The sequence below is a fragment of the Anoplophora glabripennis genome, unplaced genomic scaffold (assembly GCF_000390285.2).
Source record: "Anoplophora glabripennis isolate ALB-LARVAE unplaced genomic scaffold, Agla_2.0 scaffold882, whole genome shotgun sequence".
Lineage (NCBI taxonomy): Eukaryota > Metazoa > Arthropoda > Insecta > Coleoptera > Cerambycidae > Anoplophora > Anoplophora glabripennis.
The window spans coordinates 93,312-116,953 of record NW_019417079.1 but is presented as its reverse complement, the minus strand read 5'-3'; the positions used below and the strand labels follow the sequence as shown (position 1 = coordinate 116,953).

General features: G+C 33.2%; 1 protein-coding gene across 1 annotated transcript in view; it reads right to left on the bottom strand.

Moving 5' to 3' along the window:
- Nucleotides 1-23,642, bottom strand: part of LOC108912910 (sushi, von Willebrand factor type A, EGF and pentraxin domain-containing protein 1-like) — a 62,828-nt gene that overhangs the window by 33,250 nt on the left and 5,936 nt on the right. The window contains exons 3-5 of the mRNA XM_023455905.1: nucleotides 4,699-5,078; nucleotides 3,878-4,625; nucleotides 3,616-3,797 (exon numbers count right to left, since the gene is read on the bottom strand). Coding sequence (XP_023311673.1) covers nucleotides 3,616-3,797; nucleotides 3,878-4,625; nucleotides 4,699-5,078 — 1,310 coding nt within the window. The remainder of the gene's footprint in view (nucleotides 1-3,615; nucleotides 3,798-3,877; nucleotides 4,626-4,698; nucleotides 5,079-23,642) is intronic.

Genomic DNA, 23,642 nt, shown 5'->3' with positions numbered 1-23,642 from the left:
TATATATATATAAATTTATAATCGTAATTCAAAATCATTCAAAATTACTCTTGCAACAATGAATTTTTCAGTAATAAATATTAATCAAATCAAATTATCAGTCAAAATTGACGTAAACTTTGAACTGAACTCTTATCTTATATTATAGAGTAAGTGTTCAAAATTTGAAATTTCCCTCTAAATGGGTTATTTCTATTGGTCAATAATGTCTCTTTGCAACTTAGTACCTATCAACAGATTTCATTAAACGAAATACCATCAGCCAATTTCCACTAGGCGTTAAATACTATCTATAGCCTAGTGGTGGTACTGTCAGGTTTGAATATACAATAATCTAGAATGTAACAGTTTAATTTCGAACAAAGACTGGATATCTCTCCCATATAGCCACTATATAAGTTAAAGTAAAAGTTATGTAAAGATGGATCACAGAGTGAACGACTTTTCAAAGCATAAAAACGAAAATGGATCACGAATATCATTTTCCATAAACAAATTTTCACAAAGAAGACTTGAGGGCATTAAAGTCAGGAATTTCTTCCATTTTCCTAAATTTATAGACTAATCAAGCAACAATCCAGGTACCATAAAATGAACTCGAGAAATTATGAAACTTTACCCATGAGGATCCAACCCAAAGTTGTATTAATACCAGTAGGTTTTCTTTCATGACTCATTAATTGACCAGACGTTAAGATCAATGGAAATATGTTGGCATCTAGAAGAATACCAACATCACTAGAAGAGTTAAATTTAGTGCCTGCTAGTTTAATATTGGATAATTTCGAAAAGTTCTAATTGCAAATATATTGAGGAGGTATGGTACTACATATTTTTGGTAAGACTGGGGCGGGGCATCTATGGCTAATTAAATAAATAGTGACGACATATCTCCTAAACCATGAATGGATAACAATAAATGAGAGTGGGGTAGTCCTAACCAATTCTCTGTTTTAAAGCTTGCTTAACTGGCAGTGTGCTAACATTGTGAAACTGTCCCTAAATGTCAGAGATCTCTATAACAGTTGTGGGTACCAGAACTGTAGTATTTCGAGGAAGAGAACTGGTTAAGGAATTCACAGGGGTCGCCGGAGTTGTACCCATTATGGTTGTTGAAGGGGGAGGTGATGTACTCCAGAGGCGACAGAAACTGGGGGGATATTGGAAGATAACCTGGACAAAATGTAATGAAAGAATAGTGTTAGCTTGACAGATTTAACAAAACTAGTACAATCAGAAAAATCGAATTGTGAAAAATGCTTCTCAAGAAAAGTTACCACTGCTCAAGAAAAGCTACCACTATGCAGGACAATTTAATTTTCTCACTTGCCTTTTAGTTTAGAGAATCTGTTTAATTAGTTTAGAGAATCTGTTTAATGAGGAATTACCTTTTCTTCTCTAGTTTTACAGACTTACAGCATTCGTAAAATTTCTAAATTACATTTTTATTATTACGATTAATTTCTGTGCACAGCTTAATATCCCCATTTAAACATATCATACTGCATTACATTCTTATATATTATGTAAAATTGGGGGGTGGCAAAAAATTCCAGGGACGATTAGACGACTATCACCATCAGTTCGACGGTATCCAAACCATAGAAATGTTGAAAAAATGATTCCTTTTCATGGGCTCAACGTTCAAAATTCCAACGATCGAAAGTCACTTACCTGTTAATTAGACAAGTTTAAGAATACCTCCAGCTCTTATGTTGTAAACGTCAATATTTCACCGATCCAACTCTTAGATGTATTTATGATTTGATTCTACTCTTAGCGCAATCCAGGAACAACGGCGTGGAGGTGGTAGGTTTATGTTCCCTTTGAGATGCTTAATTAACATGAGTCCCCTTGCCTCTCACAATTCAGGGTGCTTGATTAACGTGAGTCCCCTTGCCTCTCACGGTTCGGGATGCTTGATTAACGTGAATCCCCTTGCCTCTCACGATTCGGCATTTACCTGTTTCTATGATACCGAACTGTTAGTTAAACTGTTATCCGCCTTCACCGCGTGGAGGTGTCTTAGTCGCAAAAGTAGATATGGAATCAATTCTATTCCGGAGGCATAAAATTAGATTCATCTTTTAAACGTAAATAAGACTGGCCAGTGAAAAGCAAAAACATAAAAATCAAAGAGAAAACAAAATGCAAACGGAGAAAAAATTAAAATATCTTGTCTAGAGTAAGTGTCAAGTTCAAAATATCAAAAGGCAAAATAAACACGGTTATGATTAGGACTGAAATCATAATTCGGTTTTAGCGTCTCAAAAAAATAAAAATACTTCTTAATTTTGTACAAAAGTTTAAAATTCAACCCCCTTCAGGGAGTGGTAAGGGGGTGCTAGCGGATAAGAGAGGGGTTAATTTAACATTGTTTGTAGTCATTTTCGATTTCAGCGTCCCAAAAAAAACTTATACGCATACATCTTAATTTTGTGCGAAAATTTAAAATTTACCCCCCTTCAGGGGGTGCTAGCGGGAAAACGGGCAATTGAAGTAATGTTTTATGGTCATATTCGGATTCAGCGACCTAATAAACCTAAGACTAATGGGATCTACCCTCTGGTTCATGAAATTTTTTTTCTTTGTGTGGCTGTGTTATTAATTTATGTTAATTTTATTTCCTCTCTAATTTAAAAATTTGGGTTGCATATAGGGTCGAAGAAAAGTTTGAACTGTAGCATTGAAGTCGACGAAACGTAACCACAACGTAATCACAATTGAAATAACGCAAAAAAAATGTTATTTTTTCTGTAGTGTCGTATGTTAAAATAGTTAAAAAGACGTTCATTTTGATAATTGTTGTGACAAATTTGGGAAAAAGCCGGTCGGCACAAATCTACAAGAATTACCTCCAGGTAAGCTTTATGCCACTCGAATATAAATTTTACTTTCCACTTTGGTTTTATTTTTCTTTGGGAATACTACTCATTTTAATTCTTAAATCCCAAACAATCCTTGTCGAGATATTTCTAAGAAGTACTTAATAATTGTGATTAATTCATGTGTTAATAGATTCTTAGAGGCATTTTGCAAGGTGTGATTATGTTTATAGTGCCATATGCCATTTTCTGTATGTTGAACAGGCGTGTAAAGTTCGGAGATAATGATAAACATAATTCTCATTCTAATTGTCTTGTCAACTTGTAAAGTATCTCATACTCAGATTTACTCGTCAAATAAGTGCTATAATTCACTGAAAATTTCAAATCAAAATTCCTCCTTAATACCTTTAATACGGTAAAAATACGAAAGCTAATAGTAGAATTTTGTGTTTGTATTTTAAGTAACGGAAGTTGTAAGGCCACCCGCAAAAAATATATAACACATTTGCTTAAGGGTGGAGGTTTTCCAATTTTTTAATACTTATTTTGGTTACTACGTATGTCAAAAAATGACTAATATAAAAGAGCTTTTGTAGCTAATTGGAAAATATAGAAATGTTTTGCTAATTTTGACGCTTTTTAGTCACTGGCAGAGCAACTCAGAAATTTGTAGTAGAATTGGAAGACGATTTAAAAGCAGATTCTTGATATCTCTTTTACAGTACAGTGATTATGCCGCTCAAGTAAAAAATTGGTATATTTAATATTTTTTTAAATAATGACTTACTGGCTTGGGATCATAAACACATTGTCTAAAACTTGCAGTTGATGCTCCTCTTAAATATTTGCCTGTTGAACCACAGTGTAAAGTCACATTTTCCCTAAAAGGTACTAATACACTATCCTCATCGTTTCGAAGAACTTTTAACCCTTCGTTTTTTTCGTCAGGTAATGAAACACATTGGGCATCTGAAATAAATGCCAGATAGTAAATATTTTATAAAGACTTACAATAGAAGTACAAGTAAAATTTTTATAATACTACTCACACTGACATTCTGGTATAGTCCCATTCCACACACCGGTTGATGTACATAATAAAGACGAAGATCCACTCATAATATATCCAAAATCACACTGAAATTGCACAAAATCTCCAAAATGATACTTGTCTTTGGTGGATAAAATAAGTCCATTTTCTGGGGTATTAAGGGCAGGGCACAAAACAGGAACACATGATTTATTAATGTGATATACGTCCCCATCTCGTAAACCATTTTCCGATTTCTCAATATGGTAAGAACTAGTACCGTTTTTAGTATACAATTCAAAACCAACATTACAACTGCAAGAGTAACTACCAGAACTATTTATACATTTCTGTTGACAACCACCATTATTTTCTGAGCATTCATTAATATCTACACATTCTAATCTAGTACAACCCATTATTTCTAACTTCATACATGGTGCTCCAACATAATCCTGAATTTTAAATTTGATATATTGAGCCTCTACTGGAACTGGTAAATTTAGTATTGAAAGAGTAGGTTTTTCAATAGTAAATTCTACTGCAAGTCCATCAGGATTTCTATAATCTTTATACACATCTGTTAAATTATCAGTATATTGAATTCGAACTGCTGACGTAAATGCTAAATTTCCATCATATCTAGAAACTGCCATTGTTCTGAACCCTCTAATTATAGTTGGCGCTCTTAAGTCAATAAGTATCCAATTAGAGCCTCCTTCAACAGTATTACCGCACCATCCAGCGGCATTGTTTAATCGAATCATCTATAAATATAAAAGGGATAAACCCAAAAATAAATGAATAAATCTATATCTATATCTATCTAAATATACATACTGTTTTGTCATATCCAGATTCACTACTGGAAACACTTATTGATTCATCAGGAATTCCACCATTTACTAGTCCTAAATCTCCAACAGGTCTACATTCTTCGGTGGGTTCAAATCCTTTCCGACATTTACAATGAAACGATCCATGACTATTTATACATTCTGTTGATACAAGGTCACATTGGCTATTTATACACTCGTTAATATCTTCACACCTGGGTATATTATGGAATAATTTATTTGAACCACATCTTATAATGGCATTTCCTATTAATTTGTAGCCTTTGAAACATTGAACCCTAGCCTCATCGTTGTAATAGTACTGCCTAGACGTATCCGTAATAAAACCATTTTTAACTTTAGGAATATCACTACATTTTGCTCCTAAAATAAATATTAACGAAATAATTATAAAAAAATTTAAGTATTCAGTGCTATTGAAACTACGACAAGTTTTCTTGTATTATTACTAGAGAGCGGGCAATGTGTGTCTTTAACCCGAAGAATAGGTCAAATTTTGGTAGAGATGTGTACGCGTTCAAAAATGAATTGTGTATAAACTATGCAAAATATAATTATTATGTATAGCAAATATATCATATTATCCTCGCGAAGATTTGTACCCTTTATTTAAAATCCATAAATCATGTGAACAGGTTAAATAACGAGAAAAAAATTAAGTTAATTTAGTTCTAAAGGAATGAAATGACACTCGCGCCCATCTCTAGTCCATCCGTCGACATCGGTTGCGTTTATCGAATTCCTATTGGTCAGAATTCAAACTGCAGCCCTGTTATGAATGGAGCGTGAGTTGGACTATGCTATCATGTGCGTCGCCTGAGGTTATTCGTTACATTAACTCCTAATTTCCAATTAAAAGAACGACACTATTTTTAACCGAATTTTATTTAATAAATATGTAGTATACAATTTCTGATTTTCTAAATATTTTATAACGCCTAAAAATGTATGTACCGTGGAATTTTCGTGAATTATAACGTAAATTTCCGATGCATACCCGACACGCCACTGCGTCATGGATAATGTATCTAGGTTTATGAATGACATATCTATGTTCAAGGTTAAAGACACAAATTGTTCGCTCTCTGGTTATTACAATGAACTCCTACAAAAACATGCTTCTCTTTAACAGGAATTTGTATAACAAGATTTAAAAATTGCGACCAGTATGCTATTATTTTCCGTCTGGTACAGATATAAAGGCTGAAATAGTTATTTATGTACCAAGGGAGATACAGGGATAATTATGCCCGCAGGCGACAGGTTGGTTGACAGGAAAGCAAGTCGACTAAGCATAATCACCCTAGTATCTCCTGTAGTGCATACAATCCAGCAATAGTTGCTGCTAGAGACAATAAAGCCAATGAAGAATTACTGCCTAAGAAATCTAAATTACTTTATGATAAAGAATATAAACGTTTTGAGACTTGGACAAGCAAAAATTCAGTGACAGCTGTTAGTTAAACTATATTAATAGGATATTTCCAAGAACTGCTGTGTATTACCTTGTATCACTTAAAAGAAATATTTATAATTTTTGATAATTTATATTTTTTATATATCTTTTAGTCAGAATCATTCAGGACATTGTGGACAAAGTATTCAATGTTGAAGACCACATTATTAGTGTACAGAAAAGTAAATATCGGAGAATATTAGAAGATTAGAGGCTTATTTGAAGCAAATATCGAAAGGATTTATTATAAAAAATCTAAGATATTGATAAGAGAGGATATTTTGAAATTTATTAGAGAAGCATCAAGTCATACATATCTTTTGGAAAAGGTAATATAGGAACTAATTGGCTACATTATTGCATGTGCTCAATAGGTATTTGTTATTGTAGGTTGTTCTAGTAATGGGTGTTTTTGGAGGATTAGGAAGAGATTATTGGTCAAGCTCTCGATAGATGCTAATATGTACACAGGTCATTGTTTGCGTACATCAGCAACTCTTCTCGTAGATGTATGTGGAGATATGATAATATTGAAAAGACATGGAAAATGGAAGAGTGATACTACATCAGGATATGTAGAGGATAGCATAACGCCCAAGAACAAAATATCTCATTTAATAGCAGGAGTCGAAAAAACTAGTGATGACAATTTTTCTGAATTGATTGTGAGGGAAAATTAACATTTATTCGACGACAAAGGATATTTAGGTAACTTTTCTAGTGTTACTATTAAAGGTTTCTTCTCAATTGTACTTGCGTTTTTAAAAACGGTTGTTAATAATTTTTGTTATTAATTTAAAGCAAATTATTGTTATACACTGCTATTTTTTTAAAACCTGACATAGGATAACTTTTTTATTTGAACTGTTAGACTTATACTTCCAAATGCAAAGTTGTAGGAAATAACTTGATTAAGAAAAATTTACAAATAATTCTTTCCGGTGTTGCCAGATTTCTGCAGTAGCTACAAAATCGATATTTTTTAAATGGCAACACCGTATTTTTTTAACATAATTTTACAAACCTTCAAATTCTAAATAAAAAATGTTATGTCACATTTCCTTATTGTAGTAGCCGTTTTCGAACAATCAGTAAAAACAACGAAAATGATCTGCAGTCGGCAGGAACTAAAAGAAGCTAAAATAGCAATAGTAGGCCTTGAATATTAAAAAAATTGTGTTGTTTCAAAGGAGCTATCATTATTGTATTGTCATTGTGTTATCTGAAAGCTCCTGCATTTGAATGTTTATAAAAATAACGTTTTAATTGAGTTGCTAAGATGAATCATTTAATCCAAAAGAGAAAGTTGAATTAATTTTTCTTCGTGTTAATGGCTTAAGTATACACTGTACTGTTATTAACCGCTATTTGCAACTTTGCAATAAATGCAATACGCGATGGGTCAAAGATCCTAGATCCGGTCGCGTGAGCGATGACAATACATTATTCTTACTCAGCTAACCTTACATTATTGTAGTTATAGAAAATAAAATCAGTCCTAACTCAAACTCTCTATTAATTTCCATCAAAATATACCTTAAACCAAAAGTTAATACCACATGGCGATCCTGCCCAAGATTTGTTAGAAGATTCCAGTAATTAGAAGATTCCAGGATGTAGTGCATTTGCAAGTGAAGTTCTAAATCAAGCAAAATGGGGAATCAAAATACTAAGGAAGAAATTTTAGTGAACCAAAATAATGGTAGCACTAATCCTCAAATCTACTCAGCAATAATTATCTCCGGAACAATAGTAATTTTGGCACTACTAGTGATCTGCGGCTTTGCAATATTTTGTTGCATGAAAACGTTTAAAAAACGAATTACTGGGAATGTAATAAAGGACATAAGAGCACAGGCAACTTCCATCGTTAAACTATCTACTAAAAAAAGGAGCAGTAATGTAAAAAAAAAGAAAAAAATTTAAGTGAAAATAAAGAAAAAACATTTAAATGTAAAAAGAAAAACTGTTGAATTAAGTGAAGTGAAGTTTTCTATTCAGAACATCATCATCCAATATGGAAATGCAGATAAAAAAATTTTCTACAACCGACTTCTACCAGGTCAGCACCACCGACTTCATCTTCATCCGACCCGAACATCGTCACAGAGTTTACAAGTAAGTCAAGTGATTAAAGTGAAGTGAACAGTGCAATTATATTCTAGTTTTAGTTATAGATCATTTTTTCTGTATTTATGACTTTTATGATTTATGACTTTATTTTATATTTATGACTTCCTACCAATTTCTTCTACAATTATCAGAAGAAATTGAGATAATTAACAAAAATTTAAAGAAAGGGGGTCCTAACAGAATATATAAAGAATCAAGTCTCTTAGAAAAATTAAATCAAATAAAAAACCTGCAGACAAAATATATAGAAACATATAATTCTATAGGAAAAACTGTTAGTCTTGCAGATCAATTAATTATAAATGACTTAAAAACTAAATTTATTACGTTACTAAATGATTCTAAAAACAGAATTAATCATTTACTACAACTTTGTCTTAAGGGACCTAGTACAAGTACTAATGCATTTGAGCAATCATCTACTTTAGTTAAAAAGAATTTAAAAGACGTATCTGAAGAGATAGTTATCAAAATGGAATTTGACTTTAAAGTAGCTTCACATGTTATTCCAGGATTTTCCGGTGAACCTGATACAGTTATTGATTTTCTCGATGCTGCCGAATATTACAATGATTCTCTAAAAGATGAGGCAAATTATCAATTACTATTAACTTTTATTTTAAGAACAAAAATTAAAAATAAAGCAAAAAATGCTCTTGTATGCGATCCTAAAAATTTTGCCGAACTAAAGAAAACTATAACCGATCGTTTTAAACCAATGAAAACACTCGTGTCGGTTCATTCAGAATTAAGTCAAACATGGCCCAAAACCAATTTCTATATACGCATCCGAAATAGAAGCCCTTATTACGGATTTAAATAAAATAAATATATCATCACAAGGCATTGAAGCTCGTGAAACAATAATAAAATTAAATGATCAAGAGGCATTAAATTTTTTCAAAAATGGTCTCAATAAGGATATTAGAGCCGTTATTTTAGCGTCAAGAGTCAAATAGCATTAGAAGCTGAAGTTTCTCAATCATTTAATCCTCAAAACACTCAAAATGTTTTCCACGGTCAAATGAAATTTTTTTTTTAGTAGCGGATATCGAAATAATAATCGTGATATACGTGGTAATCGAAGTAGACCAAATACTTATACTAGAAATAGAAGCGAAGATAACAATAACTCCAATAATGTTTCTCGAAACAACTACAACCAACAATTTAGAGGACACATAAATAGCAATAACTCATACAGAGGTAGATATTTTAATCGTGGACAATACACATGTGGTCGACAATCATATCGTCGTAATACCTACTTGGTACATATACACACAAAACGTTGAACTGTCAAGACCAACTCTCTCGATCAAATCAGAGAGCTATGAGGGAGTTGGATACGATAACAGAAAACTAATATTTCTAACTACCGGTAACACAAATTATATCGAGATATTTTGCGAAATGACACACAACTTTTCTAATAGATACCGGAGCAGACATTAGTCTTTGCAAAATCCCTTGCGTAAATTCTCATCAAACATACAATCCCAAAACTAAATGTCAAATAGGTGGCATAACAAAGAACAAAACTGAAACTTTTGGCACGACTATGGCTATTAGTAAGTGGTGATTTTCCAATTTTAACAGATGGTATAATAGGTAGAGATTTTTTGTCAAAATTTACCTGGACTTTAAGTATTTTTTATAATCACGAAGAACATATCATTCCTTTAAAAATTAAATTACCCTGTATAAATAAAATTGAGATACCGGCGCGGACAGAAATTGTGTGTCCCATAGATAAATATTTTACTGAAGATACTTTAATTTTAAATCAAGAATTAGAAAAAAGAATTTTTATTGCTAACACAATAGTTTCAAAATTTGGTGTACCTCATATAAGATTAATTATTAGTACAACAATTCGCAGCTTAGTCATAGAATAACCGCGTTATTCGAGGAACTGAAATTTAATAATGTAGACATGAATGCGTTGGAAACGGTAAAAACTATTTGTAAAGAGTACAATGACATTTTTTACTTAAAAGGTGATAATCTTTCAGCCAACAATTTTTACAAACAGAAAATCAGAATATCAGATAATGATCCCGTATACATAAAAAATTATAGATTACACAATCACAAAAGGACGAAATCGAAAATCAAGTAGATATATTACTCAAAACTGATATAATCGAACACTCTATTAGTTCATATAACTCACCATTATTAGTAGTAAAAAAGAAGTCTAGCGCAGGAAAACAAGATTGGCGATTAGTAAGTAGTAGATTTTAGACAATTAAATAAAAAAATAATTCCAGATAAATTTCCACTGCCTAATATCGAAGATATATTAGATCAGTTAGGAAGAGCTAAATATTTTTCTACAATAGACTTAGCTAGTTCTTTCCATCAAATAGATATAGATAAAGAAAGTCGCGCTCTTACAGCATTTTCTACAAATTCAGGACATTATCAACATAAAAGATTACCGTTCGGACTTAATATTTCAACTAATAGTTTTTCTCGTATGATTACACTAGCAATGTCCGGTCTCAAAACCAGTACATTTCTGTATGTAGATGATATTATTGTTTTTGGATGTAGCCTTAAACATCATAATACAAATCTTATTAATGTTTTCGAAAGATGTGGAAAATATAATTTAAAATTAAATCCAGCCAAGTGTAATTTTTTACAACGAAAAGTAAATTATTTAGGTCATTTAATTTCTGACAAAGGGATTAGTCCAGATCCAAAAAAATAAGAAATCGTAAAAAATTATCCAATTCAAAAAATGCGGATGGTAGACGATTTATTGCATTTCTAAATTATCATCGTAGATTTATACCAAATTTTGGAGATATAGCATCCCCTCTGAACAAATTATTAAGAAAAAATGAGACATTTAATTGGACGTCAGAATGCGACAAAGCATTTAATATTTTAAAGAGAAAATTAATGGAACCACCCATATTACAATATCCTGATTTTTCAAAACCCTTCATTCTTACTACGGACGCTTCAAATTTTGCGTTGGGATGTGTTTTGTCGCAAGGTGAAATAGGAAAAGATCGCCTGTTAGCTTACGCAAGCAGAAATCTGACAAAACATGAAATAAATAAACCTGTAATTCTAAAAGAGTTATTAGCAATTTATTGAGGAATAACACATTTCCGCCAATATCTATACAATGCTAACCAAAAATTTATTAGTCGATACCGATCACAGACCGTTAGTTGGACTTTTTACTCATAAATCTCCGTCTTCAAAATTGACTAGAATGCATTTAGACTTACTAGACTATAATTTCGAGATACAATACAAACCCGGAAAAACAAACACTAATGCAGATGCTTTATCACGCATAAAGTTAGATTCAGATGTACTAAAATCAATGATTCCTACAGTAGCCGTTGCTACACGATCAATGACAAAGACATCGAATGACACTATCACAAAAATCAACCGAACGTCTCGGACAACCTTAGTCTGGCCAACTGGGAATTTGGGAAGTTACGTCTCCAATTGAAATAAATAAAATGAAAACATTAATGTTCGAAATATGTGACAAGAAAAATAAAGATTATTCAGAGCGCTCACACTCACACTCTCAATCGCAACCACCTCTCAATCACAATTGATAAAAAAGAAGTTTATAAATAAGTGCGATAAAGTTATGAGAATTACATTATCAAGTGATAATCTTGAGCAAAATCTAGATTTTGCACTGGAGAAGCTGATAAAGGAAAATACAAAGCTAGCTAGTTACTCTTATTTATGTTTATCAATGAAAGATAATATATTTAATTATATAAAGCTACCTATATTCAAAGAAAAATATAACGCACTAAATAAAAAATATAAATAGACACTAAAAATTTTATTATTTACACCATCAACAAGAATAAATGATACTGATCTTCAAAATGAACTAATAGAAAAATATAATTCACTAATAGGAGCTCACACAGGTATAAAACGAACTCTAAACAAATTAAAACGAAATTATGTGTGGAAAAACATGTCAAAAATGGTAAAAAGGCACGTAAAAAATTGCGAAGAATGTAACAAAAGTAAAATAATCAAGCATAGATTGATAGATAGACTTTATTACCCATTTAGCCATACAAAAAACATGAAGGTTCGTCATCATTATCAGTTATAAAAACCATAATATTTGCTACATAAATCATCATCACAGGAAAACAATATACTTACAATAATAATATATAACACACATAGATACAGATTCTACAAACTCCTATCTCTTCACACAATTAAGGCAAGACCAAATTTTTAATGTATATTCGCTACATGATCCTCAAACTCAGCAACGTCATATGGACTACTTTCCAATAGTAAATTTTTAATACAGTTCTTAAATCTACCCAGAGCTAGGGATCTGAAACTGTTCGGCAGCAGATTATAAAGGTGACACCCCGCATAATCCGGACTCTTTTTATATACAACACGGTGAATTTTTTTTAAATAAAAGTTCAGCTGATTACGCGTACTGTGATTATGTATTCTAGAGACAGTGTCAAATCGTGTCTTATTACTATGTATATATGATAACAATTTAAATATATAAATTCCCGTCACTGTCAAAATTATATTTTCTTTAAAAATATGTCTACATGAATCGCGAGGTTTGATATTAAATATCATTCTAATAATTCTTTTTTGCAGAATAAAAATACGCATCCAGCCAGTGGCATGGCCCCAAGATGCAATATTGTAGATAATTGCTGAGTATGCCATGGCATAGTATACATTCAATAATGCATCACTACATAGGTACCTCTTTAATGAGAAGATCGCATAATACGCTCTATTGAACATACTTGGTCCACTTGCTGAGCCCACGACAAATTCATGTCCAAGGTTAATTATCTTACACAACAATAAAAATTGACCAAAAACGGTTTCCATCTTCAGCTTGACTTCACTTATAGTTTTACCCGATATTAACACAGTTGCATCATCCGCATACATGAACAGTCTGCTATCCTCAATAAAGTCGGGCAGGTCATTTACAAAAAGGAGAAATAGAAGTGGTCCGAGAACACTCCCTTGAGGGGTTCCAAGCTCCACATTCTCACATTTTGAGAAACTATTTTCAATTTTAACAATTAGTTTTCGATTTTCAACAAAGGAAATTAACCAACTATTGAGTAACCCTCGTATTCCATTGCATTCTAATTTAACTTGTAGGAAATTTGGATCCAGCGTATCGAACGCTCTAGAGAAGTCAAAAGAGATGCCCACTGTAAACATATCTTTATCAAGTGAGTCATGTATATACTGTACAATACTTGTAGTTGCGCTTTCAGTGGATAAGCCGGTACGAAATCTATGTTGACAGGGCGATATAATATTAAACTTGTCAAGATACGGAATAATCCGGTTATAGACAGCTTTTTCAATAATTTTTGATATAGGACTCAAAACTGATATACCTCTATAATTTTCAATAACTGGTGGGTCACCCTTTTTATGTATGGGAACAGTTCTTGATATTTTCAGTAGTGTAGGAAACTTTCCATTTGCAACAGAAACATTTATTATTCTTGTAATATAACCAGACAAAATGCTTGAACATTCTTTAATTAATTTTATAGGTATTTCATCTATGCCAACGGATTTCTTATTTTTCATATTATGTATAATGTTTATAACTTCATTATCTGTATAACTTTCAAAATACATTGAATTTGGCATACACTGACTAGTCGTACATGTGTCTGATTTAATCTTTAAGTTAGAATGAACCATTCTATTAGCTGACTTTGCAAAATGCTTGGCAAATATACTCGCAACCATTGTTGAATCTTTTACCATTTCATCGCCGATATTTAGTTTGATTTCATTGCATATTATGTTTNATGTTTATAACTTCATTATCTGTATAACTTTCAAAATACATTGAATTTGGCATACACTGACTAGTCGTACATGTGTCTGATTTAATCTTTAAGTTAGAATGAACCATTCTATTAGCTGACTTTGCAAAATGCTTGGCAAATATACTCGCAACCATTGTTGAATCTTTTACCATTTCATCGCCGATATTTAGTTTGATTTCATTGCATATTATGTTTTTTATGTTCAAATGATTATTAATAATTTTCCACATCATTTTATTTTAATTATCAGAATTTGATATTATATTTGAAAAAAAATAACTTCTCTCAGAAATTACTATATAATTCATCAATTTCAAGGTCATACCCCAAATTCAACTCTTCTCGGCTAAATAAATATTTGAAATGCGCTATTGTACTTCCATTTATCGATCTCTTCCAATTTGTATTAGTTGTATTTTTTACTACAGAAACAGTTGACCACTCTATAAACTGGGCCAAATGGTCAGAGAACCCCGGATCAAAAGTTCCCACTCGAATAATATTTTTTTTATCGATATTAGTAATAATATAATCTGGTTGGGTTTGACTTACCTTACCATTGGAATATTTCATGATTCTTGTCGGTTCATGTATGCAGTTCATTAAGTCAAAAGATTTAATTATATCAAAAAAAGATTTTGTGGTATTATTTCCAATTACAAGACCATCTATGTTCAGATCGCCACAGAGAACGACAGACTTAAACTTGTTTATTAATCTCAACAAAACTACCTCCAGTCGATGACCGAAATCCTCATAGTCAGACAGCGGGGGTCTATAGATCACCAGGATAACACAGGAGTCCCCCTCATAACCCACTGCCGAACATTCAAAATTCAACTCCCTATTGCATGGTTTCACACACATCACATCGACACACTCTGATAGAATCGTATCCTTTACATATATAGCCGATCCACCATGGAGATGCTCACTTCTACAGTATTTCGATACAACTTGATAACCCTGTATCTTGAAAAACTCCAATGAGACATCACTTTGCCAGTGTTCCGTCAAGCATAAAAAATCAGGTTTGGTTTCATTAGCCAAAACTTCAATCAAATTTACTTTATTTCCTATACTTTGCAGATTTGAATGAATCAATGTCATACTTGATTGAATTGAGTTATCTATTGTCCCGGGTTGAGTGGGCTGTCTGTCTGAAAAGACTGCTTTTTAAAACTGAATCTTCTAACGGCTGCCCCGTCAGGCCATATATTGGCGTTATATACTTTATCAACATCCTTTATTGGGAATGAGACTTTGAAAGATGCCTGCCTCTCAGTCTTGTTTACACTCGAACTCAATATTCGTTGCACTCTCTTGTAGAAAACTATTCAGATCAACTTCGCTAGTGTCACGATGCATATTAAATACATGCAAGTATCCCAATCTGGGAACTGTCCTAATTTGTGGTCCAGACGAATTAGACAGATTCGTACCTATCACTGGTTTTCTGAATTTATTTATTTTTTGAGAGGTCATTGCTCCTGCTACAGCTGATTTAACTTGTGCGCTCGTTATCACATTTTGTTTTTGCTGATTCCCAGTTATCATATTCCGTTTTTGCTGACTCCCGTCGTTAATACTTTTTTCCTTTAGTGTATTTTTCTCCGAATTAGTGCTTCGAGCCGAAACAGCTGAGCCGTTTTTGCCTTCAGCACTACTTGTTTCTGTCGTTTTTCGATATTCGAATTGGATTGATTACCCACTTGATCAGTATATGTCACAGGTAGTTTAAGTCTGTCGAAATTACTTAATTGCTTTAATAGTAATATCATATCCTCCTGATCTTGTATACGTTTTTCTAGATGATTTGAAAGTCTTTCAAGACACATCATTTTGTCTTGATGCACTTGCAATCTTGACGTCAGTTCAGCACATCGCGGATCTGACATCGTGGAACACATCTGCTGCCGCAGTCTTTCCACAGTGTTTTGTTACAAAATTCAACAACACATCACTCTGCACATCTGCCGGCAACCTTTGATTAACTATTATGTCCACCAAATCACACTTTTTCAGCTTATTTAGTTCCGCGGAAACCAACTCCATACTGTACGCCATACTGTTGAACCTCTCGTAATTACAAAAACTCCTGCAACAAGTTTCGAATCAATTTCAGTGGATACCGTAGGACCATTGAAAATAACTGAAAATAATATGAGATATATTCTAACTATACAATATAACTTGACAAAATTTATACAAGCCATTCCATTGGAAAGTAAAGATGCTAAAACTATATCTAAAGCCTTAATTGAAGAATTTATGATGAAATTTGGTATTTTTATAATTTTAAAAACAGATTTAAGAACCGAATATGTAAATGAACTTCAAAAATCAATTAATAATATTTTTCAAATAAAACATTTAACATCAACAGCGTATCACCAAGAATCATTAGGTAATTTAGAGAGAAATCATAGAGTATTAAATGAATATCTTGTTACAAATTCATCAAATTCTAATTGGGATAGATTTCTACCATACTATGTTTGCATATAATATAACGCCACACTCAGATACAAACTACTCACCTTACGAAATAGTCTTTGGTAAAATAGCAAATTTACCAAATGAAATTTTCACTAAAGTATCACCGATATGATATGGATGATTACTCAAATGAACTTAAATTTAGATTGAATGAAGCTCACAAAAGAGCAGTAGAATTTCTTAATAAAGCTAAGGAAAAACGAAAACTCAATTATGATAAAAAAAACATGTACAAATCCATCTAATTTTTCTGTTAATGACGTACTCATGTTAAAAAGAGGTCAAAAGCAAAAATTAGATACCCCGTATACAGGTCCATTTAGAATTATCAGTCAAAATAGCAGTAATTCGACAATTCTAATAGAAAATAAGCGTGTAAATGTTCATAATAATAGGTTAATTAGGTATAGAAAAATTTAATATTTAAAACTAATTTGTAATGGTACCATACAATAAATTTTAGTATGTATAAGCATTTTAGAATAAGCATTTAATCATATTGTAAAATTATTACTTTGTAAGAGGGGAAGGTGTACTGTCATTAACCGCTATTTGCAACAATAAATGCAATACGCGATGTGTCAAAGATCCGGTCGCGTGAGCGATGACAATACATTATTCTTACTCAGCTAAACTTACATTATTGTAGTTATAGAAAATAAAATCAGTCTTAACTCAAACTCTCTATTAATTTACATCAAAATATACCTTAACCCAAAAGTTAATACCACAACGCAATGCGTGCGCTGAACTCCACGCAAGACATCCCGATAAGCCTTTTCCAAATCCGGAGTTTTTAAGAACTAACTTAGTAAAACTGAAAACAACTGGTAGGATCTGCACATAACTGAAAATCATCTTCGCAATTGAATTAAAATGTTACTTTTATACACATTCAAATACATCAGCTTTAAAATAACATAATGATAATACAATAATGATAGCTCCTTTCAAACAAAACATTTTTTGTTTAAATATCCGAGGCCTACTATTGCTGTTTTAGCTTCTTTTAGTTCCTGCCGACTTCAGATTATTTTCGTTGTCTTTGCTGATTATTCGAAAACAGCTAGGTACTCCAATAAGGAAATGTGACATAACATTTTTTATTTAGAATTTGAAGGTTTGTCAAATTATGTTTAAAAAATACGGTGTTGCCATTTAAAAAAATATAGTTTTTGTAGCTTCTGCAGAAATCTGGCAACACCGGAAAGAATTATTTGTAAATTTTTCTTAATCAAGTTATTTCCTACAACTTTGCATTTGGAAGTACTAGTATATCACTTCAAATAAAAAAGTTGGCCTATGTCAGGTTTTAAAAATATAGCAGACAGTATACAGAAAATTTCTAAAGTTAAAAGGTTTAAGGCCGGTCAAAATTTACATTATACGTCAAAAATAATGCAAAATGAGTACAAAAACGGTGCAATATTAAAAACTTCACATTTCTAGTTCCTAGAGGGCAACTGATTATTCCTTATAACTAAAGGAAATTAATATACCTACCTATTGGGGAGTTCTAAAAACGTGTTCAAATGTAACTTATCTATTTCTCAAGATTGCACTATAAACACTTGTTTATCACAAATTGTTTTTCTGTGTAATAGTAAAAAATACTGCAATCTTGAGAAATAAATAAGTTACATTTCAGTTTAGAATGTAACGGCCATAGCCGTTGAAAAATTTAAGTTGACATGACATGTGTATATTACATGTTAAGTAGTTAAATGCTCTAATAGCAAATATATCTTTAAATTAGTAGAAAAACGAGAATCGAGCCATTCGAAAATAGGGGTGAATTTTTTTTTGGCATCACATGTAAGATACGACAGATATGAAAGTAAATACGTACCTATTTACATGTACTGCACGGGCAATTACTGGCAGTATAAAAATAGAAACTAATAAAAAATAAGTGAATTTGAAAAACTGATAACTCGTCATATGGTTATAACATTTTAATTATTCCGTATCTCACTTAGAAGAAGACCGTTTTACTAAAGATTAAATTGAATTCTAAACATTTAGACAGTCAAAATATATAGAAGCGTCATATTAGGATGGTCCAGCAGCTATAATAGTATATTTTAAAAATATACTCTTTGATAATAATCAAGTATATGAGAAATTAATTTAGGGCCTAATTTGTATAATTTTATTGAGAATAACAACTAATCGGCATATTTAAACACATGTTACTGCTGTCGCTGTGCTTGCTGCTGCTGCTGGTGGTGTCATTTTTAATGCTGTTGTTGTTGTAGCTGTTGCTGTTGCTGCTACAGAACAATAGCGTCAATAACAACGACGACGACAGCAGCGATAACTACAACAACTACTACCACTACTACTATTTCAATAGCAATGACAACAGCAACAACAGAAGCGGCAGCACTAGCAAGATCAATAACAGCAATAACAACGACATCTAATCTAACGCAACGATGTTGTAATGCTCTAAAGTCTTGTTACTTGAACTGGTTTCCTTAGTTGACAGTATGCGTAAGGAGGATACGAAGCGTTCTATCGGGTTCGCAAAGAATGCTTTGACTACTACAGTAAGGAATCTCTCACTACTTAGTTAGGAATACTCTGATTATAGATTAAAGAAGTGTGCTTTAGTTATCACTGTTGCTGCTGCTGCTGGTGTTGTTGTTGCTGTTGTTGTTGTAGCTGTTACTGTTGCTGTAGCTGTTATCAAAAGTGTTAGTAACAACGATAACAACTAGTAGTAGTTCCTGCTGCTGGTGTTGTTGTTGTTGTTGTTGTTGTTGTAGCTGTTACTGTTGCTGTTGTTATCAAAAGTGTCAATAACAACGATAACAACAGCAGCGGTAACTACAACGACATCTAATCTAAGGCAACGATGTTGATAACGCCCTTAAATCTTGTTACTTGAACTGGTTTCCTTAGTCGACAGTATGCATAAGGTGAGTACGAGCGTTCTATCGAGTTCGCAAGGAATGCTTTGACTACTACAGTAAGGAATCTCTGACTACTTAGATTAAAGGAGTGTGCTTTAGTAGTAGTAGTAGTGGTAGTGGTAGTGGTAGTGGTAGTGGTAGTGGTAGTGGTAGTGGTAGTGGTAGTGGTAGTGGTAGTATTAGTGGTAGTGGTAGTGGTCGTGGTCGTGGTCGTGGTCGTGGTCATGGGGTAGGGGTAGGGGTGGTAGGGGTAGTAGGGGTAGTAGAAGTAGTAGGAGTAGTAGGAGTAGTAGAAGTAGTAGGAGGAGTAGGGGGAGTAGGAGGAGTAGGAGGAGTAGAAGTAGTAGGAGGAGTAGGAGGATTAGGAGGAATAGGAAGAGTAGTAGTAGTAGTAGGAGTAGTAGTAGCAGGAGGAGGAGTAGGAGGGGTAGTAGGAAGACTAGTAGGAGTAGTAGGAATAGTAAAAGGGGTAGGAGGAGTAGAAGGTTTTTTTGCTTCCTCTTCCTTACACCCTGGAACCGTCGTGAACATAACATCAAGGTGAATGGATGTCTTTAATATCGATCTATTCTATGCATCTACTTCTCCCCTCCCCCGAGTACAAGGATTAGAAATTCAATTTCTATGGAAATTTTCTCGCTGCGTGTCGATCGTCGATCGATCGTGTATCGATCTACTCTATGCATCTACTTCTCTCCTCCCCTGGTCACTACAGGGATTAGGAGTTCGATTTCTATGGGGGTTTTCCCACTGTGTGTTTAGATTTGGTGGTTCTTGATCTTGTCCAACCATTCGTTCTTCTTTTTCCTTCTCCTTCATTATTTTGATCATGAGTTCTTTCGTTTTGTCCCAGGCCTTTTTCTGTTCCACCATTGTTTGGATAAGGTTTTCTACCGTCAGCCTTTTCGCTAGCGCTACATACAAATGCTGCCTATCTTGCTCCCACTTTGGGCACATGAAAAACGTATATTCCGCTGTGTCGTATTCTCCGCAATAACATCACTCGTCACTGTCTCTTTTTCCCATCTTCTTTGTATACACACCAAACCTTCCATGCCCTGTTAAGATCTGGGTCATGTGGTAATCCATATTTCGGTATTGGCACTCCAGCCATGTTTTGATGTCCGAGATCATTTTTTTGGTCCACTGTGCCACCGTTATATTGTGATCCCATGACCTCTGCCACTCCTCAATAATGTTGGCTCTCGCAACAGTATTCTTCTCTGGGTCCTTTCAAGCATCATCTTATATTTATTTTTCTGCAGTGCCGTGTGCCATACGGGGGCACCATACAATAAAATTGAATGGACCACTCCGCACAGTACCATTCTCTTACTTGTCCTTGGTCCGCCCAAGTTTGGTATCAGCCTAGCTAGAATTGTAGACTTATTTTCAACCTTATTCACTGCTCTCCAAATGTACCACCATCGATCACCACCCCCAGGTATCTTAACGCTTTGCACAGAGTAAATTCCATTTCTCCATTTGTGAAGCGCAGATGTTTTCTCTTCCTTGGTCCTTTCGTGATGACAGCTTCTGTTTTCTGTGCTGCCAGCTCGAGATCGTGTTGCCCTATCCACACCTCAATGCGTCTAAGTGATTCGATGACACCGTAGAATAGACCGTCTTCATTTGCGGCTGTTACGACGCTAGATCCTCGGCGAAACCCACCGCCATTGCTTTTTCTATCAATTCCATCTTAAGCACTCCATGATAAAGAATATTCCAAAGTAACGGTCTCAGGACTGAACCTTGCGGGACACCGGCTGTGACTTCCATCTATTCTCCCTTGTTTAATCTAATTGTTCTCCCTTCAAAGTAGCTATGTATCGCTTCTTACTACAGGGATCTCGTAAACGGTAAGAGGTACGAAGTAGCTTAAATGGGAGCAAAGTTGCGTAATGGGGGGACCAACAATATGCCTCTAAAAAATTAAGGCTAACATGATCAGTTTTCGAAATATTTGAAAAACACCGAAATTTTGGAAATCTGTTTTTGTTTCATTTCGGCCTTGTTTGAGGTGAGGTCCTATTGAAAAAAAAAAGAACACTTTCTCATGGCCACTTTTTGCCCTCTATCAAATGGCATAATCAATTTTTATATGTAACGTTTCGTCTCTCTAGGACCATCATCAACTTTATTTTTTTAAATACGACCCTGGAAATTTTATTACATTTTTTGCAAGCCTTCATGATCCCCAATATTGTACTGCCTCAGCTCGAACCAGATTCAGATGTTTTGTCTCGAAAAATTCATCTTCAGTGTATTCGTTCCAAATTTATCTAAATTTTTTATTTAGATTTCTTTCTTTATTGAATTATCGTACACTGTAAGTGCCGTTAGACCCAGTGAAATCCATCTAGTTATTTAAACTATTACCACTATTACGACTTAACGATGTGATATATCACCTGTTACTTCATTTTTCGATACACATACGACGAATTAGAATTATTTACAACGTGCCTAATGTTATTCAAAAAATTAGAAAAAAATAATTAAATACAACGCATTGATAGCATTATTATTGACCCTGTTATTCTACCCTGAATGGCGAATTTTGTTTAGAATTTCTGCAAAACACTTTATCCGAGTTATTGAAAGATGTGACGTTATTGCTGAGCTAACGTGGTTTATGCATGATGGAGCTCCACCACATATCAGTAGTCAATGTCTAGCAGTATCTTAACCAAAGATTCCCTCGTCGATGGATCGGTAGAGGGAATAAAGTGCCTGTTAACTGGCCTGTTCGTTCACCAGACTTAACACTGAAGAAGAGTTGTGGGAGACATATCCAAATTGCCATAAATGTTTTAAAAAATTGCCCTTAAAAACTACAAATGCCTTGCACCTTAGCTAAACATGCTGTACAATGTAGTCATGATATTGCATATAACGAAGGTTCGGTATTGGATAGGGAACCCAATGTACAAAAAAGGAATTTTCTAGAAATGACTCAGATTATGAAACACGAACGTAGTATGAATTCAAAAAAAGACATTGAAGGTCTGAGTATTATTTATACATATCTGTTACATACTGAAAAAAATAAAAACAATTTTGTACAAGTTGGTTCCCTTGACAGTAACATCCTGTAAAATAAACTTTGTAGGTATATATGAAAGACAGATACATCTAACAAACGATTCTTTCGCATGTTTTTTACATTAGTTTCTTACTCACATTTCTGTTCACTGTCGACGCTAATTTTATAGATTTAAGACCATATTCAGTTAGTATTGCTTTGACCAATGTAGCACTTACTTAATTTTTAATAATGTAATTTTTTAAATTTTAATATTTCAACAATAACAATTTTAACCAAAAAATGTTGACCTGTTTCTGTTCATTTGTGGGTGTCCCAGAATAACGTGTACAACGCAAGACCACAGATACATGACAATATAGAGTTTAAAGATTCGGCAAAAAATTTAGGTCTTGTTATTGATTATAATCTTAGATTTAAAGAGCATCTAACTAGTATAATTGCGAAAGCATATTCTGTGTTGAAAATGATATATTCGCACAGACACTATCTGAACAGAGATATAAAAAAAACATTGTGATTCCCTAATTCTATCCATATGTAATTACTGCGATAATGTGTATGGTCCGTGCTTGGATAATGTCGATTCTAAACGTTTACAAAAATTGCAAAACTCGTGTCTTAGATTTATATTTGGAATCAGACGCACACAAAGAATTTCACACAAACTAAAGGAATTATCTTGGCTCAATATGTACAATAGAAGATGCTTGCATCTAACCTGTTTCTGTTACAAGATTTTGAAATTTAAAGCCCCTCCATATTTATATAGGAAAATAAAATTCAGGACCGACGTTCATAATTTAAACATTCGCAGAAAACATATATTAAACATACCTTATCATCGCAAGCAAATTTTTAAACGCTCTTTTAGTTATAATATAGTTTCATGTATTAATAAGCAGAACGTTATTGATTATTCTCTGTCCTGCAATTTATTTAAAGCAAAATTGCAATTAAAACTGTTATCTGCACAATGACCCCATATTGTTAAATTATTACTGTTATTATTAC